Consider the following 20,773-nt stretch of genomic DNA (forward strand, 5'->3'; position numbering starts at 1 on the left):
TTCGCTTATATCGTTCATCCCAATTAAATAATCGAAATGAATGAATTTTTCTAGTGTTTTGCTATTTTTATGGGTAATTGACATCTGATCGGAATTTACAAATAGTATTCAATATGTTTCAATCAATTTTAGATTGTTGGGTAACACTTCCAAACTGACTAATTTCTAAGAACAATTTGTCTATACTGTCTCTACGGGCTTTCTGTGTAGCTGAGGAAATTTGTACTCTTCATATAAAGCTGAAGCTGTCAGCCAGAGTTAGCAGCCAAACGTGTCAAACTTTTTGGAAATAGAAAAAAACTGTTCAGTTTTATCTTCATAGTTCTATAAAAGTATCGGGGGTTCAAGGTATGTCACAAAATTTTGAGTTTCGGACTTCACTACCTTATTTAAATTAACATTGAAACGTTTAGCTGATAATTCTGGCTGCTAGCTTCAGCCTCGTACTTTTCATATTGCAACCTTATATTAATTTTATTGTATTGGAATGGCAACATTGACCATCTTATCTGACGAACTAAACATTAGCATCATATATTCGACACCAAATGTACATAGTCTCATACCTTTGATTAGATATTTTCCTGTGATTATAAATGATATGAATGTTGAGCCTGCTCGCAAATACTTCGAAATAGTAAAAATATTAGTTTTTAGAAGTTTAATGGTCACAATTGACCATACAACCAATTCTGTAAGAGGGTTTAATACTATATGTGACTTATTATTGAGAGACGGTATGAACGTTGGAATCTTTACCACGATCGAAATCTCCTACATTATTCCATAATATTGCCTCACTATACGTTGACTAACAAATGTTTCATGGCATACATCGCAAAACTACTAACAATTCCACAGACAAGCGTGCCTCCCACAACCATCTCGTCATCGACCACAACAACTCAGGCACCAACAACAGTAATACCAACATCATCAACGAGCACAACCACAACTACTACCACCACAGCCGTACCGCCAACAGAGTCTTCGAAATTAGAAACGGTGGAAGTGCCGAAAGAGAAAGTTGAAAGAATTGATACAATCTCTATAACCGTACCCACAGTGCCTGCAGAAACTACGACAATCCCCCCTAAAACAACCATTCTCCAAACTAGTGAAACTAATGTAATATCGACTAGCGGTCCAGCAATAAAACCTGTGTCTGAGACGACAGTGGTCTATGATCAAACAACCATCCCGCAAGAGGTAATGCTTACTCGCTTAGCGCTTTTCAATGTCGTTTGAGTCATATCCATATATCTGTGCAGGCTTAGTAATGAAGCTGAAAAAAATTTCATTTCTTCTATCGAAAAAAAGAACAAACATCTACGGCTCTTCTCAAGACTCCTAATCTTCACATTATCATTCTTGTATCTTTCATAATCGTATGTTTTCATGATTGACACTCAGTGGGTAGTTGATTATTTAATTTTTTTTCAAACAGGTATTGTCGGCGTATTTATTGTTGGCAATTTAAACTCACATCTGTGGTATAATTTGGTTTAGATAACTGGAGCACGCAATCAGTCGACGATAGTAATGCCATCACCAACAACTGTATCAACCACAACAACACAGGCAACTACAACGGTTACTCCACTCTCTGTATCGACTACCCAGCGGATGACTACACAACCGAGAACTACATCTCAATTAACGCCAGAGATTACGGATAAAATTGATCTCGAACAGCTCAATTTCCCACCCAGAGAAGATAGACGATTGCAAAAGATACAAGTAACAGCCGGAAAACTTCTCAGTTTTCTTATTCCTGAGGACACCTTTGTCGATGTGGAAGATGGAAATGCTAGGGATCTCCGCTTGAGTTTGTATAAGCAACACAATCCAATCAAGAACAATCACTGGCTTCAGTTCAACAATCAGACGCAGGAAGTTTATGGATTGTAAGCATATTGTTTTTTTTTTTTTAGTATTTCACTAAAATGATTAAGCCGAAGCAACTGAGCTTTTTTTCACCAACTATGAAAGCTGCGGATTCTATGGTAGTCGTATAAATGCAAAAACGCGATATACTCGTGACAAGAATTTACCAAAGCTGACGCAATTATCATTATTATGATTCACAGACATATGTATTTCATTGTTTTAATGAAATTAATTCTGTTCATCCAAACAGACCACTTGAAAATGTCATTTCGGTCTGGGATTATGAACTTGTGGCAGAAGATAGCGAAGGACTAAGAGCGAATGCAACTCTAGATGTTCATGTCCAACAACATCCGCAAAGTCGATCCGTTAATCACGAATTTAATATTTCTTTGAGAATTGATAAACGAAGTGCATTTCCGACGAACGTGGATTGGGAATTTAAGGTAAACACAATTTGTGATGCAACGACACCTTTTTAACAAGGTTTTTCAATCGTTCTTTTCGCTAGAGATGCTAACATTAAAAATATTTTACAGGTCGTTCGCGGTCTTGCCAAACTTTACGGAGATGAAGATACATCCAAAATAACAGTTCGACAAATCAATATTGTGGGTGACCATATTACTTTTACGTGGTCTAATGACAGTCTTCCTCGAAGCATCGAATGCCCCGAAGAAGAAATTAGCAAATTATTTGACGTATGTAAAACCTCGCCAAGTTTTAATTTATCTCCTTGTAGTTCTTTTCAGGTTGTAAAAATTGCCATTCTATGCTAATTACATACAATTTGATTCTTTGAGCAAATTCCATTGTATATTGTAGGTTTTGGTAGAGAATGAAAATGGATTGCCCAGTACTGCATTGCAAACAATTCTTGCACCTGAAATAAAGGCTCGACACGTCGCCCTGCATAAAATTGGACAATGTGAAGAGGAACCAAAACCTGAACCGCCTGCAATTGTGACTGAGAAACCTCTACTACCCAAGATAAACCAACCTCCAGTGCCAAGGAATCAAGTAGACCGCATTAATGCAACGGTTGGACAATTGCTTGTATTCACTGTTCCCGAGGTAAGGTTTTACATTTTATTCAAATTTCTACTTTATTTACGAAAAAAAATTGTATAAAATTGTTCCACTGAAAAAAAAATTTCAAGCACAATCAGTTCACAAATTCGATTTTTCATTAATTTTCAAATCATTTCTATCACAGGATATGGCTTTTGACGCTGAGGATGGTTCAGCTCACAACATGAAGATGTCATTGATGACCAGCGAAAGAATGCCAATTCCAGATGATCACTGGCTTCAATTTGACAGCAATAACCACCAATTCTATGGAGTACCTATGCCAAAAGATATCGGGCGTAAAGAATACCAATTGATCGTCACAGATTCAGCAGGTATAATATAGTGAAAATATCCAAAAGTCCCAACTCCCGCTCCGTATAACTGATGAGTAAGTTTTCTGAAAATGAACACTGAACAATCTTTACGCGTATTCCAGGCGCAAGTCTAACAGACGCTCTTATCGTTGTCGTAAATCCGTCAAACACGTCGCCACCGCAGCACATCGTAGAATTTTCTATGACTTTGGAAATTCCTTACAAAAATTTCGTGCATTCTGCCGCTCAGAAGCGTAAATTTATGGAGAAACTGGGAGAGCTATTCCATGACAAAGACGCAAGTGCCATATCTATAGATAATATTACCGAAAGCACAGTTGTCACGTGGCACAATAAAACTTTGGTAACGTCCTCCTGTCCGCACAACGTGATAACGCAGTTACGCGAGGTGATTGTCAAAGATGAAAAAATGTTGACTGAACGCGTGGGAGACGTTATGGGTTCGGAGTTTCCAGTGAAACAAATAACTATTACGCCGACTGGTCTGTGCCTTGGTGATGAATCTACAAGTGTATATTCGCCAAGTGCTGGTCCTCCAGTTGAAGGCGGGACATCAGTTGGAAAATCGCACGATGACGTTATCATCACATTCATAGTACCAGCGATAATAATCGCTGCTATGCTAATCTTGGCCGCTATTATTGCTTGCATTTTGTACAGACGGAAGCGCAGTGGAAAGATGAGCGTCAGTGAACAAGATGACGAAAGACAGAGTTTCAGGAATAAGGGAATCCCTGTGATATTCCAAGACGAATTGGATGAGAAACCGGACCCAGGTAAAAGCTGGAGTTTAATTACCTAACTCTTTATTTCGGGCTGTAGCATTCTGTAAAGACACTGTTATGTAATATTACTCTTCAGGTAACAAGTCGCCAGTTATTCTCAAAGAAGAAAAACCACCGCTACCACCTCCCGAGTATCAAAAGACTGAAGACGGGGCAGACGTGCCCATGCTGCAGAGTGAAAATTCTGAAGAACCGTACCAGCCGCCACCACCTTTTGCCACAAATCGCGACAACAATCGTCAAAACAGACCAAAACCGACTCCTACATACAGAAAACCCCCTCCATATGTACCCCCCTAACAAAACACGGTGCATTCGCCAACGCGTAAGTACATGCTAGCAATGCTCGGAGACTCCCCAACGCACGTTCAAAATCAAACAGACGCTTACAACCAGAATCATTTTAATAATCATACGGATAGCTATGAGACCCATAATAATATTCATAACAATCGATCGAAGTGAAAACTTAAGTCAACCTTTCTTTAACCCACTCCATGCATACGGCGATTTAAATTGAAGTACAGTTATGTTCGTTATTAGGTATTATGAAAGAAAAAATTTTTAATTATTATTAAATTTCTCTATAGTGGATACTCAACACAATTCACGCGTTGCCTTTTGTAACGGAACTCTTCTAGAATAAAATCTTGGATAAGTTATTCGGTTTTAATTCCAGCGCGGTCGTTTATATGTAAAATCAGAATCGATACAATCCTGTTATATAACACGTATTCTTGTACCGTTGAAAATTATTCATACATTGAACAATACTCAAATCTCAAGTACACATTCAATATTCAGTGCCATTTTCTGAAAGCAATAAAGGTAAGATCATAATAAGACATAACTGCGAAATCTGATAAACATTTACTACGTGATAGGCAGTCTCTAAGTATAATGATAATCTCTTAAAATCTATAACACTAATGCTATTACTCCTAATACTACTGCTACTACAATTACTATCACTCTTACCACAACTACTACTACAACAGCAAACTATTGATACTACCACTACTGATATACTACTATGTAAAACACTGCCAGATGGAAATTGTAAAATTTCGTTGAATTATTGCTCTTATTTAGAAAACTGATACCTTTATCAGAATGTGGAAAGTTTCTAAAAAATATGTGACTCAAAGTGTTATTCACACAATACCGTTTTGGAGTGACAGAAAATGCTTCCATTAACACTGTGTGAGCCAATAAAAAGAGTGAAATAAAATGATAATGTATAAAGGTATTTTCAGATACATGACGGTAAACTAACACAATGGAACATTTCACTACTTATTAGTGATAGGAACAACGTCAGAGATCTAATAAGGGTAGTGACGTATATACAATAATTGAGATGGCATATATCTCAAGATCTTTTGTACATTTGTCTACGTTCGATAATAATTGTTACTTTTGTCTACAGTATTTGAAGCGATAGAAATTTAAATACGATAGACCAATGTTAGCATTTATGTTGTTTGCTGAAGAATAATGTTTTTGAACAGCTTATTAACTTTTCTTTTCTTTTTATTTACGTTGTCATCCCTATTTCTTTATATCTTTATCAGCGCACAATTTTGTCAGGGGTGTTGATTTTATATCTATTACACCATTTCGTTTTTGACCAACACTGATCATTTTTGTATCATTTTTATATCGCTACGAAAATAATAATAATAACGATAATGATAATTATAAATTAAGATTAGTGACATTGGCGAGTTTGAATCAGAGTTAAGATATAAAATCCTGATATAAACGCAACATCTTTATCAATATTAAAACGACGGAATAAAAAAAAATATATGAAAAACAAAAAAAAAAAAAAAAAACTATTTAATTTAGATTTTATATAGTAACCAAGCCAAAAAATAACTAATATAAAAAGGTAAATAAAATAGTAAAACGATAACCGTACATACACAGTGTGGTACTGTACTTATTGGATAAATTCCTTTTTAATCTTATAACAATTTCGTAATGTTTTTTAACTATGCGATGTTATTGAATGAGTTTTTAACAAAAGTGCAGCTTTACTCAGCAAGTACAGGCCGTGCGAATATGGACATACAACAGTTTTTGAAAGCAATATTTTTGAAAAGAAACATAAAACGAAACACTTTGTGTCCGTGTCTCGAAGTTTGCTTCGTGAAAATTAGGGTGGCAAAATTTTTGCGAATTGGCACCACTTGTGAAACATACATGCACAAATGCCGTTGAATGTATGCGAACTAATGAATGAATGTTTGGATATGTCCGTGAATGAAATATTGTTATGGTTAATAATGAACACGATAATGTATTAATTCATTCATTCGTAACTTAGACACTAAGGAAATCTATCATGTATACTAACTCAGCACTATTCATCACACCTTGTTTATCGCCGTCAGTTCGCACAGAAACGCCTGCCTGTAATTATGTATCAACAAGTTTTCAAGATTATACGAAATTTCTTTTCCATTAGAATCTGTACATTAGTCTGTTCAAGTCGCAATGAAGGATAATATCTGCGATTATTGTGATCTGTTGTTGAGTCGATGTTAAAATTCTTTGGAAGAACTTTGATCAGCAATGTAAATTTGATACTTTTTTCTCCAACTTTTGTGTGGAACACGTTGATTTGGGCAGCTAATTCAGTTTTACTCACGTCATTGACGGTGCAAATGTTTTTTTAAATTTATACTCACAAGGGGAGTGTCAAACTTGGGAATCACAGATTTCCATCACTTTTATATATATTGTAGGGCAGGGTCCCCTCAATAAATATATAAAGCGGCAAGACGCCATTCGTTTTTATTATTGAGAAATTTCAACTCAAAGTTCTATATGTAACTTAAGTAGAAGGAACCGTTTTACCGGTTGCAGCAATAGTTCCGTGGCGTAGCGGTAACGCTCTTGCTTACTGAGGGACCGAACGGCTGTTCAAGTTCCGTTAGAGTTACTTTTTTTTTTTTTTTTTTTATAAATTATTTAATACAAAAATAAATAATTAATAATTGATATTTCTATAAATTATTTTTTTATTTTTAAGTTAGGAAAAAATACAAAAAATGATAAAAATAGGATTTGTAATAATTATAATAACAAAGTAATCAATATTATCAAAAATAAAGTCGCTCAGTAAGCAAGAGCGTTACCGCTACGCCACGGAACTATTGCTGCAACCGGTAAAAAGGTTCCTTCTACTTAAGTTACATATAGAACTTTGAGTTGAAATTTCTCAATAATAAAAACGAATGGCGTCTTGCCGCTTTATATATTTATTGAGGGGACCCTGCCCTACAATATATATAAAAGTGATGGAAATCTGTGATTCCCAAGTTTGACACTCCCCTTGTCAGTACGAAGTGCAACGGAAAATCTGCGATAGACAAGCGTTACTCTCATATCATTGCTTCTTATTTCATATCATCTTTTTATGCATATCTATCAAACGCCACATCATATTATATTAAACAAAACTTACGTATCATATAAACATATATGGTATATATAAATATATATACTAAACTTTCAAAAAGTGCATAAAATACTTGAGTCGGTGTGTTTGAATCGCCGTTTTAAAAATATAGAAGGACATAACTTGTATTTGTAAAAAAAAAAAAATTGTGATTGTGGTATTTCTATACTTGATCTGAGTAATCAGATCTAAAGATATTTGGTCTAATGATCAAAAACACCGTTTGATCCTAAGTCCGTATATAACAAAGGGGACAACAGAGGTTCACAAGACAAAGAAAAGAGAAAGGAACAATTACATAAAAACCAAACGACGAATTTCATGTGAAGTTTTTTTTTTCTTTTGACATTTTTTACCGCTAACGACTTTACACGTTACGTAGTCTTGTGAACTAGTTTCAATGTTATGGTTAGTAGCCTAATTTTATATACAATATAATAACGAATTGTCTCATTGGGATAAATGACAATAGTAGATTTTGGCCAATAGAACAAATGTCTCAGTCTCCTAATTGTATAATGTAGGCTGGTATGAAATTATTTTGTGTCATATCAGAGCTGTAACGATTCTTACGATTGATATTCAAAGACATATATGTATATGAATTCGCATATGAAATTTCGCGACAAATTATATATTACGAATAAAGATATCGCGTATATGATATAATTGTATACTATAATTGGCCGGAATTATTAAAAATAATCCTATGTTTCTCGGAAACGCTTTTATGACACGGTTTCACGGTAATACGTTCGTCAGTACCAACATTGTATATGAATATACTTGAGAAAAGTATAGACGCACCTTTTGTATCGATTATATAGGGTGTCTAATTAAAATTTTTTCTTATATATAATGCTAAAGGAATTATAATATGAAATCTTAAGTAGACAATCTATCAAATTTACTTTGCTCCTATATCATATGATGTTGGTAATATATATGGTGAAATATTGAAACAATATACATACACGTATACAGATAGATCTGACAAGTATATATATATATTCAACACGTGTAAAGTTAAGAGTTAATAAAGTCATTTTAGGGTATAAAAATATTTTTGCATTATTTCCAAAATCCTGTTAATATTATATGTATTGGACTTCTGGATACGGTAAATATTATTTTTACAATTAGTATTATTAGTAACAGAAAAAGGATCGTTAAATCTCTTACGCAAATATATTATATTTCACAGATTAATTATAGATACATAAAACTATACTGACGTATTTACTTATTTCATTTTATTAATAATCTTAACATAAGTTACAAAATATTGATGTATAATTATAGAATTATTTTGATAGAACCTTAATGCAAAATATTATATTTCCGATCGGTCAATTGAGTATTTGAATGAAATTTTTTTGTCATATTTTAGGGGTGCATAATGCAGTGCAAGCCAAAATAACGAGGACGTATTTTTTGTTTTTCGTTAAAAATGATAATTTTTCATGTTATAGGTGATTGAATTTCACTGATTTTAATATATATATATAGATATATATTAGCATGGGTGACGTCACAATGTTATAGTTTTCAATCTGTTATATTAATGGCAATTTTGATTCAATCGAAAAAATAAAAAATACGTCCAAAATATTTTTTTCCGATCTACAAGAATATGAAGTAAAAAAATTTCATTCAAATACTCAATTGAAACAGTAATGAACATCCGGAATAACTTTGTTCAAACAGCCATTCTTCCAGCCATTCCACGCGTAGAATTTATGTCTTCTATAAATCTTTTTAGCGCATCGTACGTCATCGGTTATATCGTCGTCGAGTAAATCTGTGTTTGTACAACAATTTATCAGTGCGGATGAATGTGGATCAGAATAATATCAGGAATCCTGAATAGTTGGCACAATGGATGAATGAAACGTGCATAAATTTTCAAATTAGAACATCGAAACTGCAAAATTTGTTTCGGTACTACTTTCAATCTTAAACAATGCATGCAGTTATACCTCACCTTCGCATTTTATGTTGCAATCACTCCCTGCGACACCCAATGAACACCAAATGTTTCCGTTAATCTGTAATTTTATGAAAAAGAGAAAGATTTTAACTATTTGGCCAATTTCGACAAACTTTGCGGCGTAATTCGTCAACTTTTTTATATTTTTACTTGAAATAATCCGTAGTCGTAGCTGCCATTACGATTCGGCCCGCCAATAGCTGACGTATTTCTCGCGCTTTCCTTTTCCACCAAGCAAACCCCTGTTTAATTGATGTTAATTGTTAATAACCAGATCGCCATGTGATTTTGTTATTATTATACACAACATGGATTTTCCTTTAGCCATGGCAACTTTTTGGTACCACATACTTTTCATCGGAAATTTTCGTTAACTAACTGTTATATTATGTATAAAATACTAAGGATAGAGATGAATACGTGATAGAAATACGCGTTAAATGCCGTTACGTAATTAAACGGCAGTCATACTCACAATCATTCATTTTTCCACGATCTAAGCCTTGTCTGTCTAATTCCAATGCTAATCCACACCGCGTAAATGTTTTTCCTGTACAGTGAGAGACAGTGACGAGAAGTAGAGCCAATACAACGAATAAAGCTTTCATGATGTCCAAGCTTACTCGGGCAACTGATTTCAAATAAAAACGGGATGAAAATTTAGTATATGTATTTTAATCCGATGTCGGATGCTGTTACGGTCAATACTGACCCACGCGATGATAATTCAACAGCTTATTTTAAACTGAGATAATATTCCATTGCCCTGTTGCTATTTATGCCTGCGTACTTACTATATGCGCGAAGATAAGCCAAGATTGAAAATTAAGATTAACGAGATTGTCGTAAGTGGCGAATAAAAAAACTGAATTTTGATTCAGACGGTCCGACTGATTAACCCGCGGCACATACAAATGTTGCTGAAATGCCTCGATTTATCATTCATGCATTTATACGCAAAAATTCGATTACAGTTTATGTTTATTGGTACTTCCCCCAGCCCATTAATCTAACTGTAATTCCCCGTCTTGATATTGAAGTCCTTGACCGAAAGAATCTGTGCAGGGTCACAGATAGCGTAAAGCTAAAAGTCTTCAAAATGATATCCACAAAATATCTTATGATTTGTTTTTCAACGTCTAAAAGCCGTGAAAAACAATTTTTATATATAATCGTAGATTGTGTACCAAGGAGGTAAAGTATAACAACGTCTCTTTACGCCGAGCGCAAGTTTGCAATATGAGTCGCAGGCAAATACGGCAGGAATATTGCAAATACGCGAGACGAAAAAGACGTTGCCTCCATGGTGCAGTCGATACTTTATGTATCAAAAGTGTGGTTTACAAATATTTTATTATAGCCTAGCACAAAAAAGAGCACTGGAACGATCACTTGACGTTCGGAACGCAGGCAAAGACGCGTAAACCATATATACTGTGTTACATAAAGATGATTTTTCGATGTGCATTTCGTATTTGCATTTTAGAAAAAATCTATACCTATGTGTTTTCTTCTTGCTGAATGGATTTGAACACACATGATTTTTTCAATATTCACCTTCGTGGCAAGCATATTTCTATTTTTGTCAATTTACAAAGACTTGGTGCATTCAGCATTAAAATTAAATTCTGATATGTGAGAAACAATGATAGAGTTTATGTTTACCTGTAACGTAGCAGCTTCCATAACACTTTCGTTTCCGAACAATCACTTGTGCCGAAGGAAATCGTGGTGATCATTGATACACTTATTGATTGATTATTGGGAAAACGCTACAAAAGTTAATATAAACCATGATGTATATACACGTGTCACATTTATTCGTAGCATCGTGAATTATACACTCACATTTCATTTCATCACACTAAAACCTAACATACTGATTTTGCGAGAAACAATTGACAAATCATTGTTTCTTTTAACATTTTGTAAGTATGTGTAATGCAAGTGCAGTACTAATCTCTGAGAAACACTTTCAGAATCAGCTCACACGCGAGCTTTCAATCTGAAATCGATATGGGAATTTAGAAATTGAGAGGAGATGAGAGCAAAAATGGTTAATCGTCTCTTGGTGAACCAAAAATAGGAGCTTTTGACGTTTTATTGTTAAACAATCGACACTTTTTCATGCAACAGAGAAATCGTATTCAAAATATGAACAATACGAGTACGACTACAATACATCACCATCAGTGGCATATACAGGTATGTGTTTATATTTGCACCGCAAAATAAAGACAATAAGTAATCAAAATTTAACAAAAATTACATATCAATTTCACGCAGGATGAAACTAGTCTTCATTGAATTCTACATCCCCTTCAACCTCTTCGTCGTCCACGAACGCTGACTCGTCTGCAGAGACTTCTTGGTACTGCTGATACTCCGAAACCATGTCATTCATATTTGATTCTGCTTCTGTAAACTCCATCTCGTCCATACCTTCTCCGGTGTACCTGGAATGATGAAAATCAGTCGTATAAAATCATTGCTGGGACGATGCAGGCATGCGGTTGCTACGTGCGCTATAAACTCACCAATGTAAAAACGCTTTTCGTCGGAACATGGAAGTGAACTGTTCAGATATGCGTTTGAAGAGTTCCTGAATCGCAGTGGTGTTCCCGAGAAAAGTACCCGACATCTTCATGCCACAAGGCGGTATGTCGCAGACGGCTGTTTTTATATTATTCGGAATCCAATCGACGAAATACGAGCTGTTCTTATTCTGTATATTTGTCATTTGTTGATCGACTTCCTTCATCGACATTCTTCCACGGAAGATAGCCGCCACTGTAAGATATCTACCGTGGCGAGGATCGCAAGCTGCCATCATGTTCTTCGCGTCGAACATCTTTCATGTGATCGTAAAATGTATCGAAGGTTGAGTATAGTAAAATTGTAAACATTTATAGCTGGCTGCATCCTTGATTAGCATTGTATGATTTGCCTATGATTCAAATGGAGATCTCCTCACCTGCTGCGTTAACTCAGGCACGGAGAGAGCTTGGTATTGTTGACTGTTTCGCGCAACCAACGGAGCAAATCCTGGAACGAAGAAGTGCAGCCTGGGAAACGGTACCATGTTAACAGCCAGCTTTCGAAGATCAGCATTCAACTGTCCCGGAAATCTCAGACTGGTGGTAATTCCTACAAACATGTGCAAATCTTTGTATTGTACATATCGAACGATGGTTCTAAAGACACAGTGAACCCCATTATTCGTCAATGCTGTAATTATTGTACCCTCAGCTGCCACAATATATCTTACGCACCAGACATCGTTAGGGACACAAGGTGGTTCAGGTCACAGTAGGTGGGCGACGGTAATTTCAGCGTCCTGAAGCAAATATCGTACAGTGCTTCGTTATCAATGCAGAATGTTTCATCCGTATTTTCAACGAGCTGGTGAACGGATAAAGTGGCATTGTATGGCTCGACTACGGTGTCCGACACTTTTGGACTTGGTACTACGCTGAAGGACGTCATGATCCTGTTGAACAAAGTGCCGTAAAATTGTGTCTAAAAATATCAATGTCCGCAGCGGTATATTTGACGAGAAAATTCGATCATTTTTAGATACGTATAACATACCTGTCGGGAAAGTCTTCGCGGACCTTCGACATTATGAGGGTCCCCATTCCGGACCCGGTTCCTCCCCCCAAGGAATGACACAGTTGAAAGCCTTGAAGGCTGTCGCATCCTTCAGCTTCCTGCATATCAAGGTAATTTTCTGTATTACGATCATCACCCGCTGGACTATTGTTCGGACAATAATTTTCCTACCTTTCTTAGGACGTCTAGAACCGAGTCAACCAGCTCCGCCCCTTCTGTGTAGTGACCCTTAGCCCAGTTGTTACCGGCACCACTTTGCCCGAAGACAAAGTTGTCTGGCCGAAAAATTTTACCAAATTCACCCGACCGCACTGAGTCCATGGTTCCAGGTTCCAGGTCGACTTGAATCGACCTGGGAACATATGTGCTTTTTGCAGCTTCGTTGTAGTACACACTAATCCTATCCAATTGATCTCTCGCGTTACCAACATACTTTCCTGTCTGATCTATTCCGTGCTCGTTCGAAATCATGTGCCAAAACTACACAAAGTTTGGAAAAAAGTAAAAATAATGTATATGCTGCATATATCTCAAAAGTCTCATCACCTTTTTTTGGAATCTTACCGAGGTGCGAATCTTATATGTAACGCGTATCAGCCATTTTGTCCTACGAAATTTGATCTGAGACTAAATTTTTCGCACGATCCTTATATAATTCATCTTATCAAAATAGTAAAAAACCCTTAGAATTAGAGAGACTTACTCGTGCACCGATTTGATTGCCACACTGGCCCACCTGGACGTGAACAATTTCTCTCATCTTGATTCAATTTGGCGATGATACTTCGAATGACTTTCGTTATCAACTGATGCCAGACTGAATTGAAACCGTCACGAAAGTTGATTTTTTGCCACTGCAAGACGCCTGCTGTCATTATTGGTCACTTACCTCTCGTATACCTAATACAGGGCCGTCTAATAATTATTTCGATCAACGTGAATAGGGTTCCTCATAATTGTTACGTGACTCAAATTTTCAATCAATTGCTCAATGTTGTACATCGCATTGCTTTAAATTTTTAGGCTTGAATCAAAAGAATTTGTCTATCCGATAATTCTTTGTTCATCGGGAAGAACGGGACAAAATACCCAGAGCCTAGAAACGTATAATAGGCCGTCCCTGTAGCGTCGATTATATCTGCTCGAAAGGTCATCGTTATTGAAACCAATCAAAACATTGGGCAGTGAGCAGAATTGGGTAATACCATAATACACCTATAGGTATGTAGATACACAAAACTATGAACGCTACCACTGTAATATCAGATATAAAAGGTCTTGTTACCGAGTAGTTGGTGTTATTTCTCTAGGGCCATGAATTTTCAAATAATTCTGTATTCGTACAGATCTGAATGTTCGATTCAAACTTCAGGCACCTATGAGATGTGTGGATAATTTTTTCTTTTTTTTTTCTTTTGGTTTGAACGAGTTACATAGTCACACGTTATACGATCGGCGATTCAAAAAGCCTCCCAAAAATAGGGGCATTTCTTGCGAGTATGAGGATACGGTAAAGTATCATTTGTCCCTCGGTTCAGAAAAATTCGTGCGAACCCCAAACTGGGCAATTGTTCAGTTATTTCTAAATGACATTTTTTTGCAGGTGCTGTAATAATTCTGAAGTAAGTAAGCACATTGGGCTCATCTTCATCCAAGTAATGATTCTTCATTTATTTTCAACTGAAGCAGTACCGTAGTCTTATTTTTGAAAATGCGTGGTAGCGCCGAAAACGCCTGGGTACTTCTGTAGGCTGCAACCAGTCTAACAGGTATTTACCAAGGATTCATTTAATGTTAGTCAATGCTAATTGTAATTCTACCTTACCGACATCTTAACAATTCCGTAGAAGATCGTTCATCCGCAGACTTAGATTTTCAAATGGTATCATGGTGATAAAATTACCCATTACCAAAAACATTTTAGATCATAAACTTTTAGAATTCATAAAATGGTATCGAATTGTTACCGATGCAGTACAACTATACTCCTTAGTAATCTTACGCCAGCAAGGCCAGTAACCAGTAAGGCGTCGGCCGACGAACGGCTACGCGTTGACAAGTAGATCAGAATTATTAGCGATATTTACAAAGATTGTTAAAGCAACAAAGAGCGGGAAATAAAATTTCAAGTTTTAAAATAGTCATGAAAAAATAATTAAGCGTTAACGTGTCACGCTTATATCTAAAAACATAGCGTAAACAAACGGAAGCGGCAAGTAGCGGTGCTCCAAACTAGCCGACATTCATTGTGCCGTCGCTAAAGGGGGGAGAGGAAGACGCGACAAGGCACGGTCAGGAGACGAATGATCACCGCCATTTTGCTGTGCGTCTGTTGAGTGGAGTGCGTTTAGTTGACGCGGATAATTTTATTAATTATTTGTCAGTTATTTACGGTTTTCTGCAGCGTTGATGATTGGGATTCCGCGCGACGACCGCCACAAAATAACGGTTAAAATCCGAAATAATATGAAACGGAGCTCGAGTCGGGACACTCCACCGCCCCGTGTCAAGCGATCCAGATCCTCCATGGGAAGGTATGCCAAATGCTGTTCCACCTCAGGGTATCATAAATTCCAAACTCTTTTTACACTCTTCGTCAGTTGCTACGTTTTACTGAATTTCAATTCGGTCCGACGACCCTAGTTTACTTCTTACGCACGACGAAGTCGCTGGTTTGCCTGTTTTTAAATTCTTAGTATCGAGCTTCTACCCAATATGATTCGCAACTATCCCTGGAATCAACACTTCTGTTCATTGCTCTGAAATCCTTACCAACATTTTATTGCCCTAATCTCACGGTAATGTGGCATAAATCCGGTATTTACTGCTTGTTGACCACAGTATTTATGGTCAATATAACCTCCACTTGCGGTCTGCTGATGTGAAGCATCGGTTTTTTTTTCTTAGACGAGTAAGAGTATAATCTCATGCGCTGTTTTCAACCTCGTATGAATTCCCGATATGTGATTAGTTTCGTAATTTTTTGATAATTAAAATATTCTCGTTCTTTCTAAACTATTTTTCTTTACTTGTTTGACAAGAAATGTTGCCCATTTTTTCAGATACGATGATTCGAGCGATGAGAGGATTACACCGGAACGAATCAGACGGCGCTCTAGAGGGGCTCGGAGTCCGAGTCCTCCCAGAGCATCCTCTCATGCCAGATACGTTGAGTCCAGTTCTCACAGGGACGAGTATATGCGAGCACCCAGAGAGATACCGCCTGAGCGTCCGTACAGCTACAAGGTCCTCTGCGTGAGTTCGATACATCCAAAAGCAAGCGACGAAGTAATAAAAGATACCCTTTACCGGGAGTATAAGAAATTTGGTGACTTTTCCATACGAATCTCTCATGAATTGGACGAGCGAGTTGCTTATGTTTGCTTCAGAAGTTCCGAGGATGCGAGAGACGCGAAACATGCAAAACCAAGAATTATTTTATACGACAAGCTTGCCTTGGTTGAACCTGTTTATGAAAGACCCGAATCTTACCGACGACCCAGATCCATCACTCCCCCAGATTACGAACGTTACTATGCCAGGTCACCTGGGCCCACAGAGAGGCACAGACCGATTGAACGATACGAACGAGTTTACGGACCACCAGTTGGAGTTCCACCTCACAGGGAGCTCAGAAGAGAAACAATTCCACCTCCTCATCACGAATTTGTTCGTCCACCACTACACCATGGACCACCACATGTTCACCCTGGTCCTCCGCATCATTATGGACCACCCAGACACATGATGATTCGTCATCCTGTTCACGGTTTTGAGAGAATTGAAAATAAGAAAGACAAGTTTCCAAACTATTTGCATCATGTTTCACCTGAGGATGATCCACTGGCGACTCGAACCTTGTTTGCCGGTAATTTGGAGATAAATATTACCGAGGAAGAGCTGAGAAGAATCTTTAGCAAGTATGGAATCGTCGATGACATCGATATCAAGAGACCCCCACCGGGTACTGGAAATGCTTATGCCTTTGTCAGGTTCCAGACTTTGGATATGGCACATAGATGCAAAGTTGAATTATCTGGCCAGTACATTGGTAAATTTCAGTGTAAAATTGGGTATGGTAAAGCTACCCCAACGACTCGTATCTGGGTTGGCGGTTTGGGGCCATGGACATCCGTGCCTCAGCTGGAGAGAGAGTTTGATCGTTTTGGGGCAATTAAAAAGATTGATTACATCAAGGGAGATAGCAATGCATACATTTTATATGATTCCATCGACGCAGCCCAAGCTGCTGTGAAAGAAATGAGAGGATTTCCGCTTGGGGGACCAGATAGGAGACTGAGGGTTGATTTTGCTGATGTTACTCCCGGGTTTGGGTTCAAACCTAGACCGTACCCAGAAGACGCAGCTGAGTTTCGACCAAGACCAGTGGAATATGAATCTCCGTACGATCCTTATGCTCCTGAAGGTGAATTTGCTTATGCTCCAAGGGGATTCAGGGGTCGTGGAAGTGCCCCATGGCACGATAGACGAGGAGGAGGCAGAGGGGGATACCGTGGAACTGCTTATCCTGAGGGATATGTGAGAGAAGAATCTGATTGGCCAAGCCGCCGGCCACCACCTGAGCTCGAATATGAATCACCAAGGGGCTTGAGGCGCTCATTGTCTCGGGAACCAGGTGTAGATCGATCCAGATCACGTTCTCCGCGGAGAAGACCTGTGGATTCAGATTCCGATTCTGAAACAGCTAGAACAGGGATGCTGTCTACGTCACGAACTCTTCCTGAAGTTGCACGAAAGTCTATAGCGGTTTGGCAAGGCGCTTTGATATTAAAAAATTCTTTATTTCCAGCTAAATTTCACCTTACAGATGGAGATACAGAGATAATTGATGCGCTGATGAAGGATGAAGATGGGAAACATATGCTGAGAATAACGCAGCGTCTTCGTTTAGACCAACCAAAATTAGATGACGTTTCTAAACGCATACAAACATCCAGTTCACATGCTATATTTTTAGGTCTTGCCGGATCTAGCGCTACCATCACGAACGATGACGCAAACGTGCAAACTCGACCTCTAAGAAACTTAGTGTCATATCTCAAGCAGAAAGAAGCTGCGGGAGTAATATCTCTGTTGAATAAAGACACAGAAGGAACCGGAGTCTTGTATGCCTTCCCGCCGTGCGCCTTTTCGACCGAACTTTTGAAAAGAACTTGTCCCAGCCTTAGCGAGGAGGGTTTGAAAGAGGATCACTTAGTTATCGTTGTGGTGAAAGGCGGCAGTGCCTAAGTTACGCTTACTCATAAGGTTTATTAAAGGTAAACGTGCTGAATACTACAATACTATTACATTACTCGGTCAAAAATTTGGCTGATTTCCTCAATTTCTGGTTGAATTTTAAGGAAAGTAACTAATTACGATTAACGTACAGATGGTCTATACACAGAGTATTTAGCAGATCAGTGTTTCTAGATTGTCTCAAATTAATCACACTATATTACATCTGATTGTGCACATCTTTTTTTTTTTCCCCGAAACAAAGCTCTTGCAGAATTATTTGATTTTAATTATTCAACTAATGAGTAACAAAATCTGGAACTTGTATAGCTTCATTTTTCAGAAGCCCAAAATTTATCGGTTCATTTTTAGAATCAGCCAAATTGTAAAAATTGACGAAACCACGTCCAAGGGGGTATGCAATAGCCAAATACCAGGACATAATAATATGTTGATATCAAGTGACTGCTGTGGTCAGAAGAATTGAAAGTTCTGACAAGGCTGTTAGAAGAAGTACATGTATTAAGCATGGAAATAATAACTTATGGTTACGAAATGTTAGATATAGCTTCACGAGGTAAGCGCTCTGATAACAAAACAGTACATTGAAAAGTTGCAAAGTTCTTCCGAAGATTGATTTAAAAATGGAATACTTATTTTTATGAAGATGAAACATTATTTTAGTAATGTTCTGCATAACTTTTTTTTTCTCTTAATCCGAGTCATAAACGTTGGACCGTTATGGCATATGATATAATGGTGAATCATAATCTATTACATAACTTAATTGTAGTGAACCTATTCTAATTAGTATACATACTCAGTTAATTATCATGTACACAGTTCTTTCACATTTGTGATTGTACGAATTTTGCTGCAGTGCATAAACGTCTTAGGATTTATATATACACGCGTATATATAAATATAAATATATACATATACTTATGAAGGGATGCAAATTACATTAATTGATGAAAATTTTTTAAAGTAAGGTGTCTGCAAACTGAGAAATAATGGCAAAAGTATTTCTTACCTCACGCATTAATATACTTTTTTCTTTATCGCGATTTCTGTAAATAATGATCATTGTTATTCTTATACAAAATGCGAAAGGACTGGTCAACAACTAACTACTAGTTTATTGTTAAATTTACAGAATATCAAACGGTCACATCGTATAATGAAAATATTAAATTCAGTTAATTTACTTTTATATGATTTAGATTTTAGATGCATAAGATTTAAGTGTTTGTGCTATAAATTATCTGTGAAAATGATATTGAATTTCGTTAACATGGACAGTGATTGAGTGGCCGTGGGGAAAAATGAACAGCAAAATCTCTTCTAAAACCCTAAAAAAAAACTTCGTCTAATGCCGCGAGAATCATTGGCAACATGTTAAGAAATCTGTGAACTTTACCATAAAGGACTGTGTTTGGTGGTATTAAAAAAAGAAACTACAGAAATCTCCAATTGTGTACAGTGATGTAAAACAGTGCTTGTGTTCTCGCCTCCGAGGGTGTTATCATGAAGGTATGAAAATAACATCGATCTTGAAATCGAACCCTCAGAACATCTGAGATATGAGAAAGTCCAAATCGCACTCGGAGGCGAACTAAGGTGCGGTGGTAAAGTGTATCTGGTGTTGAAAAGAAAAGAAATGAAATGAAAAAATAGAGCCGATTGCAGACAAAACTATTGATTGTGTTTAATTTCTTAGATATGTCAAAAAAAAATATGCCCACCCATCAAGTTCAAGTTGAAATGAGTTTAGTTCAATTAGTGGTTGAAAATTATCAATAGCTGAGTTACGTCTGTGATTGTTTGTTCATAAACAAAAAATCAAGTTTGCGAAAGAAAGAAAGAAGGAAATGGAAGTTTCGAGTTATGCTAGGATATTCAAAGTTTTAAAACAGAGTTCGCCAAAATTAACAAACTATTCGGTTGATAAAACAATGCATGCTTGTGCTTAGAGAAGAACATAGTTGTTCTTTGGTCGTTTTTTTATCTCCATTTTTTTCTGTCGGCTTTTCTTTGATTTTAGTTCAGTGGTCGTGAAGTTGGTGTTGTGGTTTGTTATTCGACAATGTTTTAATACGCTGATCGATCTCAATCTCATGACAGATGGAAAAAGAAAATACGAGTTTTGTCAAAAACAAAAAGAAACTAATGATCTCAGTGTAACCAGTGGCTTGTGCCAGTTTATTTCTTGTTCTAAACAAAGTAGTTGCGAAATATTGGTTCTGAGTCATCATATTGCAAATCCAGAGAGATAATTGTGCTTTAGTGATCATGTGGCTTGTGATTAATTTGTCTAAGTTTTTGTTTATTTTTTTTTTTCCATCATTTACATTAAAATAAAAAAGTTTCTATTGGTAA

The 20,773-nt window shown here is 36.9% G+C and overlaps 4 protein-coding genes across 8 annotated transcripts in view; 2 read left to right on the top strand and 2 right to left on the bottom strand.

Annotated features, from left to right (window-relative positions):
• Window positions 1-5,945, top strand: part of LOC107220800 — an 85,330-nt gene extending 79,385 nt beyond the window's left edge. For 3 of the 4 annotated variants that reach the window (XM_015659538.2, XM_046745822.1, XM_046745837.1), the window contains 8 exons: window positions 862-1,209; window positions 1,510-1,907; window positions 2,141-2,336; window positions 2,430-2,591; window positions 2,716-2,964; window positions 3,107-3,296; window positions 3,401-4,075; window positions 4,161-5,945. In XM_015659538.2, coding sequence (XP_015515024.2) covers window positions 862-1,209; window positions 1,510-1,907; window positions 2,141-2,336; window positions 2,430-2,591; window positions 2,716-2,964; window positions 3,107-3,296; window positions 3,401-4,075; window positions 4,161-4,384 — 2,442 coding nt within the window. In that variant the 3' untranslated portion in view covers window positions 4,385-5,945. The remainder of the gene's footprint in view (window positions 1-861; window positions 1,210-1,509; window positions 1,908-2,140; window positions 2,337-2,429; window positions 2,592-2,715; window positions 2,965-3,106; window positions 3,297-3,400; window positions 4,076-4,160) is intronic. The other variant, XM_046745844.1, reaches the window with a different exon arrangement.
• Window positions 5,946-7,898: 1,953 nt separating this feature from the next.
• LOC107220799 (lysozyme) lies at window positions 7,899-10,459 on the bottom strand. Of its 2 annotated transcripts, none has more exons than XM_015659537.2 (5): window positions 10,338-10,459; window positions 10,019-10,174; window positions 9,694-9,785; window positions 9,538-9,601; window positions 7,899-9,354 (listed from the first exon to the last, which is right to left on the bottom strand). In XM_015659537.2, the coding sequence occupies exons 2-5, from the start codon at window positions 10,149-10,151 to the stop codon at window positions 9,215-9,217; spliced, it is 429 nt and encodes a 142-aa protein (XP_015515023.1). In that variant the 5' UTR covers window positions 10,152-10,174; window positions 10,338-10,459; the 3' UTR covers window positions 7,899-9,214. The 2 variants fall into 2 exon arrangements, with proteins under 2 accessions (XP_015515023.1, XP_015515022.1); XM_015659536.2 differs by lacking the exon at window positions 10,338-10,459 and adding an exon at window positions 10,256-10,322.
• Window positions 10,460-11,679: 1,220 nt separating this feature from the next.
• Window positions 11,680-14,025, bottom strand: LOC107220798 (tubulin beta chain). The gene is made up of 7 exons (XM_015659535.2): window positions 13,859-14,025; window positions 13,327-13,635; window positions 13,135-13,253; window positions 12,816-13,033; window positions 12,518-12,690; window positions 12,081-12,394; window positions 11,680-11,999 (listed from the first exon to the last, which is right to left on the bottom strand). The coding sequence occupies exons 1-7, from the start codon at window positions 13,913-13,915 to the stop codon at window positions 11,837-11,839; spliced, it is 1,353 nt and encodes a 450-aa protein (XP_015515021.1). The 5' UTR covers window positions 13,916-14,025; the 3' UTR covers window positions 11,680-11,836.
• Window positions 14,026-15,188: 1,163 nt separating this feature from the next.
• LOC107220797 (RNA-binding protein spenito) lies at window positions 15,189-20,046 on the top strand. The gene is made up of 2 exons (XM_015659534.2): window positions 15,189-15,689; window positions 16,218-20,046. The coding sequence occupies exons 1-2, from the start codon at window positions 15,565-15,567 to the stop codon at window positions 18,403-18,405; spliced, it is 2,313 nt and encodes a 770-aa protein (XP_015515020.1). The 5' UTR covers window positions 15,189-15,564; the 3' UTR covers window positions 18,406-20,046.
• Window positions 20,047-20,773: the final 727 nt, after the last annotated feature.

Source organism: Neodiprion lecontei, chromosome 1 (assembly GCF_021901455.1).
Source record: "Neodiprion lecontei isolate iyNeoLeco1 chromosome 1, iyNeoLeco1.1, whole genome shotgun sequence".
NCBI lineage: Eukaryota > Metazoa > Arthropoda > Insecta > Hymenoptera > Diprionidae > Neodiprion > Neodiprion lecontei.

Coding starts and splice junctions, on each gene's coding strand:
- LOC107220798 (XM_015659535.2), bottom strand. CDS start 13,915: ATGAGAGAAATTGTTCACGTCCAGGTGGGCCAGTGTGGCAATCAAATC. Junction 13,254..13,326: donor TTCTAGACGTCCTAAGAAAG/GTAGGAAAATTA, acceptor CTTGATATGCAG/GAAGCTGAAGGATGCGACAG. Junction 12,395..12,517: donor TGCCTGAGTTAACGCAGCAG/GTGAGGAGATCT, acceptor ATCACATGAAAG/ATGTTCGACGCGAAGAACAT.
- LOC107220799 (XM_015659537.2), bottom strand. CDS start 10,151: ATGAAAGCTTTATTCGTTGTATTGGCTCTACTTCTCGTCACTGTCTCT. Junction 9,786..10,018: donor TCGTGGAAAAATGAATGATT/GTGAGTATGACT, acceptor TCAATTAAACAG/GGGTTTGCTTGGTGGAAAAG. Junction 9,355..9,537: donor TTGCAACATAAAATGCGAAG/GTGAGGTATAAC, acceptor GTACAAACACAG/ATTTACTCGACGACGATATA.
- LOC107220797 (XM_015659534.2), top strand. CDS start 15,565: ATGATTGGGATTCCGCGCGACGACCGCCACAAAATAACGGTTAAAATC. Junction 15,690..16,217: donor TCCAGATCCTCCATGGGAAG/GTATGCCAAATG, acceptor CCATTTTTTCAG/ATACGATGATTCGAGCGATG.